Source organism: Condylura cristata, unplaced genomic scaffold (genome assembly GCF_000260355.1).
Source record: "Condylura cristata isolate star-nosed mole 26May11 unplaced genomic scaffold, ConCri1.0 scaffold00021, whole genome shotgun sequence".
Classification (NCBI taxonomy): Eukaryota; Metazoa; Chordata; class Mammalia; order Eulipotyphla; family Talpidae; genus Condylura; species Condylura cristata.
This window is the reverse complement of record NW_004567122.1, coordinates 7,358,632-7,373,851: the sequence shown is the minus strand read 5'-3', so window position 1 is coordinate 7,373,851 and position 15,220 is coordinate 7,358,632. Positions and strand designations below refer to the sequence as shown.

General features: G+C 35.6%; 1 protein-coding gene across 2 annotated transcripts in view; it reads left to right on the top strand.

The window, feature by feature from the left end:
• Nucleotides 1-15,220, top strand: part of NDST4 (N-deacetylase/N-sulfotransferase (heparan glucosaminyl) 4) — a 223,156-nt gene that overhangs the window by 11,534 nt on the left and 196,402 nt on the right. For both annotated transcript variants that reach the window (XM_012727987.1, XM_004686628.2), the window contains exon 2: nt 10,960-12,180. In XM_012727987.1, coding sequence (XP_012583441.1) covers nt 11,203-12,180 — 978 coding nt within the window. In that variant the 5' untranslated portion in view covers nt 10,960-11,202. The remainder of the gene's footprint in view (nt 1-10,959; nt 12,181-15,220) is intronic.

Sequence of the window (15,220 nt, the reverse complement as noted above, 5' to 3'; positions counted from 1 at the left end):
CAGAACAGGCAGATCGACGAAGTACACTGCTGAGGGGAGCAGCGGGCGGGTCAGGAGAGGTCTGCCACGCCATGTGGATCTCCTCTAGGGCAGGCGGGGATCGAACTCATGCGGAACAGGCTTAAGCTTCTTTGTGTTGTGCTTTAACCTGCTGTGCGACCAGGGAGGGCCCTACATCCCTCTTTAATTTTTTTTTTCCCTAATGCCATGGGATTCTTTCCCTTATAAAAATCTCATAGCATCCACTTCAAGTTCTCTGATAAGCTTGTACTTCTCATGATAGCAGTTTTGTACTTCTCGCAAATCTTTCATAATTTATTTCTCTTTTTACTTACAACTGTTCTCAGCTTGTTCACCACTTATACCATTCAACTTACTTTGGTCTTTTATTCAACTTTACTGCATCACTGGATATTTTACTGAAGTCAACCAAAGTCAAGGTCAATTTTCAGTTGAACCTCTTCATTCATAAATAACATTCAGCTTTTGGTTAGAAATATGTGTGTCCCTTCGCTAGTCGTTGCATGTGGGATTTGCCAATTTTGTTTAGAAAAATATACATCATGTAGTCAACTGGTTTGAAGGTATAGGAAAGGGAATGAATGTATTGATTGATTATGGAGTTTTAAACTAGAGTTTTTCTCAACTTCATTTACATTAGTTCATTGACTCATAAATTAATTTATATTAATATAAGCTCAAAACTTTTCTCATATATATTATGCAAGAAGTAAATATAGTTTTCTATATTTCTTCATCCCTATCTGCTACACACGACTTAACTCATTGTATGTTAATGTAATTAAAGGTTTGAGAAATGTATTTGTTTTCAGAAAAGAACCACAGTTGGCCTTTGTTTTTCTTTCTATTTTTAAAAATCTGATTATTTCCTTCTATCCTTGTGGTGACTTTTCTTTTGCCATCTTTGTGATTATTTTATTGTTATTTTGTGGCTTCTTGAGCAGAATTATTACCTTCTTAGCTTCTTGATTTTCCCACATATCCTCTTTATGTTTCTAAAGCTGTAAACTCATCTATCATGAGAGCTAAATCTGCAGATTTTGAAATGTGCCTTTTAATTTATTTATTTAAAAGATTTATTTATTTATGCTGAACTAGAGTATATGCTGGCTATGCAGGGGCAGTGAGAGGGTTCATCAGAGACAGAGTGCGGAGCAGAACAGGCAGATGGACGAAGTACACTGCTGAGGCGAGCAGCAGGCGGGTCACGAGAGGTCTGCTGCTCCATATAGGTCACCTCTGGGGCTGGGGATTGAACTTGTACCCAAGTGGCTGAAGCTAGCTTGCAGAGCTGCACTTTAACCCATTGTGTCACCAGGGAGGGTCAGAAATAAATTCTATGGTTGCATCTAATGCTTAATAATTAATTTGAATACATTCATTGCAAGTGCTACTTTCTAAAGATCCATTATCTTCCATTTCATCTGCAAATTTTTTATAGATTCAGGTAAATAATAAATTATAGTAAAAATAATGTAAGTCTAAGATATAACAGTTAGCAGTACATGTTAGCATCTAGAAATCTTCCTTTACAAATAAATTATAAGGACATTCTAAATAGAACTTGTAATCATTATTTTGTCAAATGTAGATATTATGTTTTATATTTCTGCTTCATAATAGAAATAACTATGCAATTGGATAAATTATAAAATCCCCGAAATCATGGTGTGCATATTTCTCTTTTGTTTATAAGTTTTTCTTTCTACTCAATTTATATTAATGCTTTAAATATATCATTATCAATCATTTAAGTATATCCAAATATATGGAATCCTATTTCTTGGCAAAAATGATTGTACAAATAAGTGTGGATGATATATATACCTTAAAAGTAAATGTAAAATCGGGCCCTCCCTGGTGGCGCAGCGGGTTAAAGCACTGCACTAAGAAACTAAAGAGCCGCTTCCGCATGAGTTCGATTCCCGCCTGCCCCGGAGGTGACCACATGGCGTGGCAGACCTCTCCTGACCCGCCCGCTGCTCCCCTCAGCAGTGTGCTTAGTCGATCTGCCTGTTCTGCTTCCCGCTCTGTCTCTGGTGAATCCTCTCACCCTCCGCATCTCTGGCCTGTACCCCAGTTCTGTACGAATAAATAAATAAAAAAAAAAAAGTAAATGTAAAATAAAGAAAATGATAATTTTGAAGCAATGTATGGCAAATCTGGTTTTATATATCTTTGCATAACAAACACTATACATCCTTCCCTTAAGTAAAGAACTACCAAATTGACCCCTGAAAGTATAATCTTTGTTCTTTTAAGATAAAGATTTAGATCTGGAAGTGAGGGGTAAATAATCAACAAGGTATTAAATAGAGGTGATATTCCATATAGCCCTTTATTATGCATAGCAAAAGCAACAAAAAAGCAGTTTTGAGAAAAATAGAATTTCAGAAATAGATTCACAAACAGTATAATAACATTACAAATATTAGGATGAGATTTACCTAACATATATTTGGGGTGAAATATTGGCATGATTGATATTTTAGTATTATATTCTCTGGTTTCAGTAACAGAATGTATGTCTAGAGAGCAAAGTTACCTTTACTCTGGACTCACCTAACTAACCCTTTCGTTTTGGTAAACTGGCAATGGAAAGCAGGTACTGTACAGCTAATTTTGTGATAAAAGCAAGAACATATTGCCCTCTAGTGTTGAAAAGGCTAGGTAATCCAAAGATTTAGAAATAGACAAGTAATGCATCTTAAAAAGCAAATATTTTCTTTTCACTTTGCAAATAAATGTGATTTATCAACATGGCTTTGGAATCCTGCAAAGACAACATGTCAATATGATTGATTAATGTATCCTTATTGTTAGTGTTTTTAAAAAAGTTGAGTAAAATAATATACGTCATTAGTGTTTTACTTTATATGCTTTAAATACATTATCTTTACTATGGTTAGGAATGTGTTTATCATTGTACTTACAAAATGATAGGCTGAACAAAAGTATATTCTGGAGAAAGATGTATTAATAAAATCCAAATTTCTCCAGATTCCCTTGCAATTAAGATGTGCTCTTAGGTTAATAATAACAGTGCCAGCATAATTGGTTCTTCCACTCTCTTCTCACCTAGCTATTCAGTGTCCTTCTGGGTCTCATCTGGAGTTAACAAATTTAGGTCCATTCTGTTTTTCATACCTGTAGTTGGTCTTACTTCCCAGAAATTCCTGAATCTGTCACCACATGACTATTGCTGCAGGCACTTCCCCTAGATGCTGTGTGTGGCAGAACTACAGCTATGGATATGGTATTGTAAACTTTATAGAGCTATAGGTATATGTATATATAGTTTTATACATAAATATATATAAGCCATACATACATGTCCAAATTATTTTTAAAGGTTTATTTATTTATGCATACAGAACTGGGGTACAAGCCAGAGGTGCAGGGGCGGTAAGAGGATTCACCAGAGACAGAGTGGGGAGCAGAACAGGCAGATGGATGAAACTCACTGCTGAGGGGAGCAGCGGGCGGGTCAGGAAAAGTCTACTGGGCCATATGGGTCAGCTCCCTGGCCAAGGATCAAACCTGTGCTGAAGCTGCTGTAACCAGCTTCATAATGCTGCACTTTAATCCATTGTGCCACCAGGAAGGGTCATATATATATATAAAACTTTTGACAAACTCAGACCCATTTGACTTATATCTTACTTACATGTAAAGGTAGAGAAAATTTGGTGGAAATGACTTCTCAATTTCTTAAATCTTAGACTGAATTCTAGGTCTAAGTTCCTACTGTGCGTTCAATTCAGTATTGGATTATGCTTGAGGAAAAGGAAACATTTTATTCATAATGAATAAAGATGGATATGTGCAAGATATGAATACGTTTTTCATTTGACAGGATTCTTTTGTTCTTGTGACAAATACTCTTTTCTTCACCGAGCCTTAGGTTTCGGAAACTTCTCCTAGGCTTACCTGTGTACTTACTTGTAAACCTAATTTTACCAAGAAGCCTACTAAATCAGTGTAACTAGAACCTTTGACCTTTGACATCGGATCCCCTTAAGTGGTAGTATGATCCAATTTATCATCCTACACCATCCTCAAAATTATAGCATACCATCCTTACTTGTTTTCAGTGGGAATTCTGTTGGGTAGTGTTAGCCAGGATTCCCTTTACATCTGATGTTTCCTGTCAGTGACGTCTACTCACTGTCCACCCAACTTGTATACTTGGGTACAAATCCCTTACACCAGGCCCTTCTGGGGAGTCAAGCCCAGTCAGACTTCATCATATCATACCTTGACTTTGAGATGTCCTGAATCAAATCTACTTGATTTTTTTAACAAGTTTTTCTTTACTTTTTTCATGCAATGTATGTTACACAAGGTGATCTAAAAAGTGCGGAAGATTCAATTGTGAATACATCAGGGAAATCTGAGGATAACTACACTGCAGTACCCTACCATAGAGGCTTTGCTGGAGAAAACAATTGGGACACACTCCCCAGATCCACTCTGCAGAGGCAGACCTCGTTTTCCTGATGTGGTTTTACCTGAAACCAAAAATATCAGTGTACTTTCTCTAAAATGGATAAGGGCTTATCAGGATTTGAAAGAGGAGAGACAATTTATCATTCAGAACATCCCCCTGTTTGAATATGGGAAGTGCAGAAAGGATGAAAGAATTGTGTAAGGTCAGACTTTTCAAAAAGCATGACTCTCCCATTGTCCAGAGAGATTAATAGAGATGCTTGAGTTGGGGAAATTTTACAAAGATCAGTGTGAGTTAACATTTTAAAAATATCCTATTACTTGGATTCTTACACTAAAATAAATACAGGGTCAGGCATGTAGAGTGAATGACTGAATGTAGAGATTGAAACCATTTGGTTATCATACAGTTAGAGTTATCAAACAAGACTTGCAGATGCTGCTTATGGCCAGCTACTAACATGTTGCCTACAATTTTTAAATAAATTCTTAGAAAGAAGAGGTTGAAGTTCTAGTGCAGAGAGTGGCAAAAGAAAGAGTTGTACTTTATAAGACATATACATTTGCCAAGGCATTGATAGACAATTAAGAATGATTAAGATATGGAAACAACCTAAATGTCCAAAACAGATAACTAGATCAAGATATAATGAGATATAATATATGTTATTTATACACGTGCACACACACACACACACACACACACATCTTTTTGATTGTCAAATAGTATTCCATTATACACACACACACATATTTGCAATATGGATAGAGCTGGAAAGGATTATACTCAGTGAAATGAGCTAGAAGAAAAAAAAAAAAAACTACTGGATGGTTTCACTTATAGGAGGTATATAGAGAAACCAAACAAGGGGTCAGAGATAAAAAAGACAAGAGAAGGAGGCAAGCTATAAATTGGAGACACACATCATAGGAGGGAGGGGGGACTGTCTGGCTTCCAGGAAACCTGTGAAGAGATATAGACATCTCAAGGCCACTTACTTCAGTTTAATTCTGGACCACACATTGTGAAGGTATTATTTTACTAGTGTTAAGGATAAAAATCTTAATATCCAGCCCTCCCTGGTGGTGCAGCAGGTTAGGACACAGCACTGCAGCTGGCTGCAGCTGTTTCAGTGTAAGTTCAATCCCCACATGGGATGTCACCCACATGGCACGGCAGACCTCTCTTGACCCGCCCGCTGCTCCCCTCAGCAGTGTACTTCATTAGTCTGCCTGTTCTGCTCCCCGCTCTGTCTCTGGTGAAGTCTGTCTCTCACTGCCCCTGCACCTCCAGCCTGCACCCCAGTTCTGTATGTATGAATAATTTTCTTTCAAAATCTGAATATTGAAGTAAATGTACAGTGATAGATAATGATTACTTTATTAGATCTCTCCAACTGTTCATAAATTGCATTTCTGCAATCATGTCTAGATATATCTTATGGCCAAGCAGAACAAATATCCCTTAACTATTTTTCTTTTACAAATTTCCATGTTTTTCTAATAAATTATAATGAACATGTAGATATTTACAGTATGTTATAAGCCTCTTCCTTTTTAAAAAAAATCTTGTTCCTCTGCTTTAGAAAACAAACAGAAAAAATGGTCAGTACGCATGTTTTATATTATTTTTATATATATATATATATATATATATACACACACACACACACACACACACACACACATATATATATATATCCAGAAAAAAGGTGCTAAAAGAAATTGTATGACATTTACTCTTCTATTTACTGAGTTGCCTTCATAATCTTTTGAAGTGTGAATATAGCTGGTAGCTCTGAGCTATGTACCTAGTAGAATATTATGTTACAACATAATATGGGAGTAGTAATGTTATCATTATGTTTGAAATGACACTTTCAGGAGTTTTTACTGATAAAAATGCACATTTTGGGAATGAAAGGAAATTTATATTATGTCACTGAAATCAAGAAAATATGAAGGGTATAAAAGTTAGGAATAATAAACTGGTTATTTACAAGGGGAGGAAAAACATCTTTGTAGAAAATCATGAAGTTAGTGCAGTATTTGGACTCTGACTAAACAGAACAATTATTCATCACTTTGTCCCTTCATTTTTAAAACAAAAAATAATGTTATACATGAATTTTGAAAGTAATTTCATAGCATTTCATGGCCTGGAAGCTGAAAGAGTGATCAGTGATTAAAGTCAGGAGATAGAAACCAATTCCTGCTCTCAAAATGTATTGAAACAATAATAGATATTTTCTGAAACATTAGAATCTTAAAAGAACATATTCATATTTTGCTAAAACTTGTTGTGATATTTATAATTCTCTTGGAGCCAGGTTAAATCATTTAAATTAGCTCTTCCTTCCCAAGTACTGCTTCTCAAAACCTTTTGATTATCCCCCAGAAGAAGAAATAATCTTATATTGGAACCCAGATACAGAAATAATGGTGCACAAACATATGATTGAAAAACATAAGTACATAGAACACTGTCCTGGCAGTTGGTGAAGAACATCAAAACTTTTCTGTTCCATTTCATTTTTGTTTATGTGATGCTGTCTTATAAATGAAAGGGAAAAATTCATTTCTCTTGAAAGATGGTTATAACTGTTGCAATTCTTTTTTGAGAGTACAGTTGCCATTAATGTGTGTGTGTAAACATTAAATCTTTGCACAGCACAATTAAAAATTAAAACTGCCTCTTCATTAATACCAGTTATAACTTATTTTTTAAAGATTCATTTATTTATGCATAGGAAACTGGGGTACAGACCAGAGGTGCAGGAGTTGTTAGAGGATTCACCAGAGACAGGCCAGGGAACAGAACAGGCAGATGGATGAAGTGCACTGCTGAGGGGAGCAGTGGGCGGGTCAGGAGAGATCTGCCGCGCCATGTGGGTCACCTCCGGGGCAGGGATCGAACTCAAGCTGAAGTGACTTTAGTTTTGTAGTGCTGTGCTTTAGCCCACTGTGCCACCAGAGAGGGCCCATAACTTAATTTTTTACAGTTATTTTCAAAAGCAAAGAAACATGCATAAAGCATGTAGAAACAAGGTGTTTGATAAAATGTTTTCTCTGTATATCATGAATAGTCTAGGCTGACTGAGTTATTGCTCACTTTGAGTGATCCCAAGGTCAAAGACAGCTCCTTCTGAGCTGATTCAATTCACTTTTCGATTTTCTTTCTGTACTGTGGAATAGATAGATCAGGCTTTGAAGATCTAAATTTAAAAAATTGAAATTGAACTTGTTGACAAGTAAGTTGTTATTCAGTTGTAATTACTAAGTTTTTGGCTCATTTATTTTAATCACTGATTTTATACCTAGTTCAGGTTTGTTTGTTTTTTTTTCCTTCTAAAGAACATAATATTGAGCAAATGCACAGAAAACCAATATTTCCTACCATGTGTTTCTTCTTCTTCTCACACACCACCACACACACAACAATCTTGGCAACACATACGTAGCTTCATTTCCTGCACCAAGCAACATTTTGTCAAACCAACTAGGTGCTCTACTAACTAACTTACTCCGACCTGTTTATTATCTGCTAAGGAGCAGAGATGAACAGCTAGTTTGCAAGAGATATAGGGGGGTGGGTGATCTGGAAAGGCCCTGAGCAAACTCATCAAAACACTCCAAAGCCCCTGCTATTGGGATTTTTATGAAGACGTCGAAAAGCTTGGTCCTTCTGGTGTCCAGTTCCCGTTAGAAGTCCACCAAATATTCCCTCATTAGGACAAAAGACACATTACCCAGGAAGGAAGATCCAAAGGATTTAGAAGTTCTGTGTCAGGAGCCAGGATAGAAGATCAAATATTAGAGCAGATGATGCTCCTAGGGCTTTTATTACCTAGGGATTTAGAGAGGTTTTGAGAACTCTATGCAGAAAACCAAGGTTGGGACCTCACTGATAAGTCTCTCTCTCTCTTTCTCTCTCTCTCTCTCTTTCCCACTCCCTCTCCCCCCACCTGATATCTCTCTAATGCATTTATGCACAGCTGTGTTGATATGTATCTATCATTCCTTTAACTTTGATCATATTAATGTTCAATAAATGTCACATTTAAATTTTATTTATTCTGTTATTGGCAGATTCTTGTTCCATATGCTTTTAATTTCTTTTTCACTACTTCTTGGTAGGATGAGCTGTTCTAATATGCAAAAGTGACATCTCAAAAATAAGTCATATAAATCACATTATTGATGTCAGAATAAAGATTAAACAAAGTTGACTTATCCTGCACATATTGTTTTCCAATTCCTGATTAAATATCCTTTTAAAATACCAAGCATGGCCCTATCTGGTGGTGCAGCGGGTTAAAGCACAGCACTGAGAAGCTAAAGCCACTTCCGCATGAGTTCGATCCCCTCCTGCCCCGGAGGAGATTCACATGGCGTGCAGACCTCTCCTGACCCGCCCGCTGCTCCCCTCAGCAGTATACTTCATAGATCTGCCTGTTCTGCTCTCTACTCTGTCTCTGGTGAAGCCTCTCGCCGCCCCTGAGCCTCTGGCCTGTACACCAGTTCTGTATGCACAAATAAATAAATCTATAATAATAATAATAATAATAATAAAATATCAAGCAAATCTCCTAAAGTATGTGAATGTCATAGATTTTTGTTCTTCTCAGACCATGTGGGGTAGGCAATATGAGGAGGGGAAGCTCATTTTTGCGTAAGTGGACTTTAAATCAAATGTAAGAACTTAGAGAAACTATCTAGGAATGGATATAAGACTGAATAATCACCTTTGGCAACCTCCAAATCTTTTGAAACATAATCTTTTTTAATAGATATTTTCAAGCATACACTAAGGAGTAGAATATAATTGTTTTATATGTTTCAAAGCAAACTAAAATATTTTTATTGTTGTATTTTATTTCTTTTTATTAAAATACAAAGCAATGCGTTTAACAGAATTTTGAACTGTGTGAAAGCTTGGTGAGCAATTAATTATCCTAACGTAAATCCCTGTCATGTGAAGATAACTTTCTTTTAAAATAAATGTGTAATCAGTGAGGTTTTTCAAATTGATCTACCGTGTTTCACAGAGGAGAATTCAGAACCATTAGTAGATTTGAAATCTGAAGAACTAATGGATTGGTAGAAATTTTTAAATTTCAAATTGTTGACTTTGAACATAGGTTAAAATACTTTTCACCAAAATATAAAACAGAAACAAACATTATTTCAACTTATTGTTGACATTTCTTTACTAAATATCAAGAATGCATTTCAGAAAATAAAAATGTGAAATGGACATTTTGTTATTATATTGTAATGTTTAATCATTGTTTCTAAAGATCTTTTAGTATATCCTCTAGCTTCTCAGATTCCTCAAATTTAAAATAAGTTTAGAAACTCACAACATTTCTTCAGTGTGATAAATATGCAACTCTTATAAAACATGATAATTCAGTTCTCTGTAATGTAGCATGTCCCAAAAGTGTTTGTGTCACAGATTGAGAGCAGGAACTATTTTGATTACTTTCTTAAGGACATTAGTTTGGTAAATGAGTAATCCCATAAAGTAGTCTATCACAGTTTTGAGGAGAATGAGGAGCACTTATATAAAAAGGTATTCGCTAAAGTCAGACTCTTTTGTACCAAAAAATAATAATAATAATAATGATGATGATGATGATGGACAAATGTGTCCATTAGTGATGAACTAATTTCTGATACATTTTTTTTCTTTTTAGTAGTCTCTACTTTGTTTTCTTTTGTACTAAAGAGAGTGCTGGGAGATAATTTGATTGCTGGTTAAAAATTAGCAATGACTATAGAAATAGGTAAAAATAAGGAATATGCTTTGAGAAAAATGTCAAGTTCTTAATTTTTTGTTGTTACTGTTTTTTCACAGCTAAGCATGCTGGCCTCGTAGAAGGCTCTAAGAATGTTTTTCTTCATTTTGTATTTTCACCCATAACTTATCACTCGCTTTATATGTCAGGATGGAGAAGGGGAGACACGCTCTTTTGGCTTTATTTTGACCAGGGCCAAACATCTCGTTGTGATTTCAAAAAGGATCTGTTATTAAGGAAAAAAGCTACTGCTGTGACCTAAAATGTCCTCAGCTTGTCATCTCAGACGCTAAAGAACTCGTTCCACTTGTTCAACCTTACACAAACACCTATTTTCTAATTACTATGTACATGATATTTACCAGCCCTGTGGAAATAATGTTAATGGTAATTGACACTTTACCCTAATGCTTACCCCTGTATTTTCTGGGGTTTAATTTGAAACATGATTGCAATGTTTCCATAAGTATATGGATAATTTAGCAACATCAAATCACGTTTTATACTCCTGAGGATATGAAAAAAATGTATTATCTAAGTAGTAAAAAATATCTGGTTATTAATATTTTAGCATATTAACATAATGAAGTTATCTTTTATATGTGCATTCTTTTTCACTGATGAGCATGTCTGTAAATGCTCAGTTTCTAATTTTGACTTAGTCATTTTATGCCCCCCTCTTTTTCAGATAGTACTGAAAGGATTCTACAGCCAATCTTTGATATTGGACATATCCAGAATCTCTTCTTTGGCTCTCTGGCATCATTGCTTTCCAGTATTAACTTGGTTGTGATCACTCCCAACATTTTGCATGGTTTGCCATGGTTACATGAAGTTTTCGAAAGTGGTATTTGCACCATCTCGTACATTATTCATGATGGCACTTTAGGAAAAGAAACTGGAAATAGCTTCCCAAGCAGTATTTTAAAAGATGAATCTTATCGTGAAGCTGCGGAGAAGTTTTCGAACACTGATTGTTCTCTTAGCTACTTTTTGCTTGGTGAGCATTGTCATTTCTGCTTATTTCCTCTACTCCGGCTATAAACAGGAAATGGCGCTTATTGAAACTACCGCAGAAGCAGAATGCCCTGACGTCAAAATTCTACCCTATCGGTCTATGGATCTGAAAACAGTTAAACCCATTGATACATCCAAAACTGATCCTACTGTGCTCCTCTTTGTAGAGAGTCAGTACTCACAGCTGGGTCAAGACATCATTGCTATCTTGGAGTCCAGCCGATTTCAATACCACATGGTCATTGCCCCGGGAAAGGGAGATATACCTCCTCTTACAGATAATAGCAAAGGCAAATATATTTTAGTTATTTATGAAAACATTCTGAAATATGTCAGCATGGACTCATGGAATCGAGAGCTTTTAGAAAAATACTGTGTGGAATACAGTGTTAGTATAATTGGTTTTCATAAAGCCAATGAGAACAGCTTGCCCAGTACACAACTCAAAGGCTTTCCATTGAACCTTTTCAATAACCTAGCGCTGAAGGACTGTTTTGTCAACCCTCAGTCTCCTTTGCTGCACATTACCAAAGCCCCTAAAGTTGAGAAAGGCCCTCTTCCTGGGGAAGACTGGACTATTTTCCAGTATAATCATTCCACCTACCAGCCTGTGCTTTTAGCTGAATTACAGACAGAAAAGTCCCTTCCCTCTTCATCCAGCAAACCATACTATGCCACGGTGATTCAGGATCTGGGGCTGCATGATGGAATTCAGCGAGTTCTTTTTGGCAACAACTTAAACTTCTGGCTGCACAAGCTCATCTTCATAGACGCCATTGCCTTCTTGTCAGGGAAGAGGCTCACTTTGTCCTTGGATCGGTACATCCTTGTGGACATTGATGACATCTTTGTTGGAAAGGAAGGAACAAGGATGAATGTCAAGGATGTGAAGGTAAGAAGATTTTTAAATAATATTAAAATTTTTATTTCACTAACTTGGTGGTGTTGGTAAGATACAAATTTGACTGTCTTAGAGTCCTGGTTACTAACAATGTTAAGATGTAGTAGATCTGAAATCAAATAGAGACTTAAAAAAATTGAATTTAACCATCCTCATATAAATGCCAGAGGCTTCAGAGGGGGATAGAACTGAAATACCCCAGAGCATTTGAACTTAAAGTCTTTGTGTCTCCTTTTGCCTTAACCCTCCATAGAGAAACCCAATGGAAATGCTTCCCTTACTCTAGCTTATGTCTGAATTTGGAGTAGGGAGACTAATGTAGCTGTAGAACTCTACAGCTGCTCTGGTCCTTTGTCTTAGTGGTTGCAATGCCAGATGAAGAGGCAGTCTCAAGCCTTTCTCACACATCAAATAAGCATAGCACTTGTCTCCATGAAATTTTCATATATTGTTCATAGAGATGAACAAAAGTCTCTTTATAGAGAACCTGTACTGTAGCTGACCTCCAGGTATTTCTGCCACTACTGCTGTTATTTTCATATCATTTAGGATAGGTAAAACAACAGCATACTAATAATGCTTCTGGGTTCTCCTCAAATTGATGGTGTAAGAAATCCACCCTGTTATTATTAAAAGATGTTTAAAAACCCAGGGTCATGTAAGTATTCTGAGAATAACTCGCTTTTCATTCATCTCTGTCCGGTCAACATTCTCTCTTTGTCCTGTGTTGTTCTTTTTATTACTAAGGCCAGTTTTGGATAAACAGCTTTTAAAAACATAAAAACAGTGGGGTGTAACTTAAAATTATGGAGAAAGTAAAGATTGTTAAGATCATAAGATCATAAGATCAAGCCCTTTTTGAGCTTCTGGTTATTGGACTTTTTATCCTCCAAAGATGAAATCTGAATATCACTTGAAAATTATATTCTTTTTCTTTTTCTTTTTTTCCCCTCTGTGCTAAGACATTAGGACTGCTATTTAAAAATTATGATTAAAACCAGCAAGTCACTTTTTTAAAGTCTTCAAAATGTAGGTGGAATAGTGATGTCTGCATTCAATGAACCACTGAATGAAGCATCACTTAACTCGGTTTCAAATATTTCATTTTGGGCATTGTTCTTAAAGAATTTAGAAATACTCGTTGAGCTTTATTTATACTTTCTATGCTTCCACTTTTATATTTACTATTTCTATTAATTAATATAAACTTTAGCTTATTTACATTTCAAAATCATAAATATATAAAGAGCTTACATGCTTAAAAGAGACTCTTATGCTGAAACTTTATATAAAGAGGATTTCCTAACTCCTATATAACAGACTATATGAATAACAGCTATTTATAACTCCAACAAAATTCACAAATTCTGCTATTCCACTGACTCTCAATAGTAAAGAAATTAGATGTTCAACACAACTCATTTAGGACTTGAAGGCCATTGACAACTTCTGACGTGGCGTAAACCCAAACTGAATAATAGAATATCAAAACTGAGTATAAACCAAAATGATATTACCAGCAGAGAAAGAATCAGAAAAATTGTCTGTGAGCATATGCTTATTAATTATGTGCTACTTACACACATATACACACACACACACATTTAACTGTCACTTTGAAGAAAACACTCTTCCTTGTCCCTGTTCTCCTTCAGAAATGTCAATTAAAAATCATCATAAGTTTTCTTAAGACTGAGAGTATTAACCCTTTGGTTTACTTTTTGTTATAACAAACTATTATTTTTTATGTTTAAAAATGTAGTCCCAGCTCGTGGCATTTAATTTCAATATTGCCTTTATTATAAGCATCATTTTGTTGGAAAGAATCTTAAATTATGTGTAGAAAATTTCGGGATACTCCCATGTTCTTCATCCTCACCTTCCTACCATCTTAGTGAAATATTTGCCATATGTTATTAAGTGAGGAGAAACTTGTTCTCCCTCAAAGTGTCCCCCAGTTTTCTTGACCAAGAATATTATATGGCCATAGGAATTTTTCTATATAATTTCAAAACAGACAATAGAGGGTTTTTGTCCTCAATAGAAAAAATTTAGGAAACTGAAGTAGCATGGTTGAACATTCTTGATTATGTGTGTGATCAGATAGTCCCATAGCTACTCTCACAACTAGACTGGGAACATAGAGTTTGGAGCAATACATTCAAACATAGCTGCGGCCACAGTACAATGTCACTTTATCAACAAAGACTGTATTACCACTCATTTTCATTTGAGTCTATTTTCTCAATAGAGGTGGAGATTCTGGATCCTGCTATTAAAGATTTAACATTTTTAAAGCACAGTTTTTGATGTAGTGATAATAACATGACTTTTGAAACTGAACTTGAGATTCCATGTTCTGCCATGATTCTGTCAGACATAAGCTACCATATGTAGCTTCTGTTTGAACCTTGCACACTTTTTCTTATCTCAACACCCTTTTATGACCAAAGTCACTGGGACAAATTAATGGTCTATTTCCAAAGAAAGCAAAATTAGGCTCAAGCACATTCAGTAACTGCCCTCTGTTAACAAAATTTCATTGTGGATCTAAGAACTCAAGCTAAGAAAAAAATATATATAATATATATGTTGCATGCTTATAAACTTATAGAAATGTATTTCAAAAGATTGTGAAATACTAGCTATCATAAAGTTAGAAATATATGGGCATGCTCTTACCTAGTAATATATCTTTGTGGCCCTCAAGGCAATCACAGAGTGCTTCCTGGTCATCCATATCTCACTGCAGATGATCTCAGGCTACTTAGAGTGATTTCTTATACACTTGAACTAGTCTTCCCTAGGTTTGAAAGCAACTCTTGCTTTGATAAGGACTCTCAGTACATGTAGTGTTCATCTCAAGTGATACAGTTGAGCAATAAAAGTATTTTTAGGGAAAGTTAAAATAATAAAGGGCCATTTCAATTGTTCAGATTTTTTTTTAAGATTTATTTATTTATTCGTACAGAACTGGGGTACAGGGCAGAGATGCGGAGGGTGAGAGGATTCACCAGGGACAGAGTGGGGA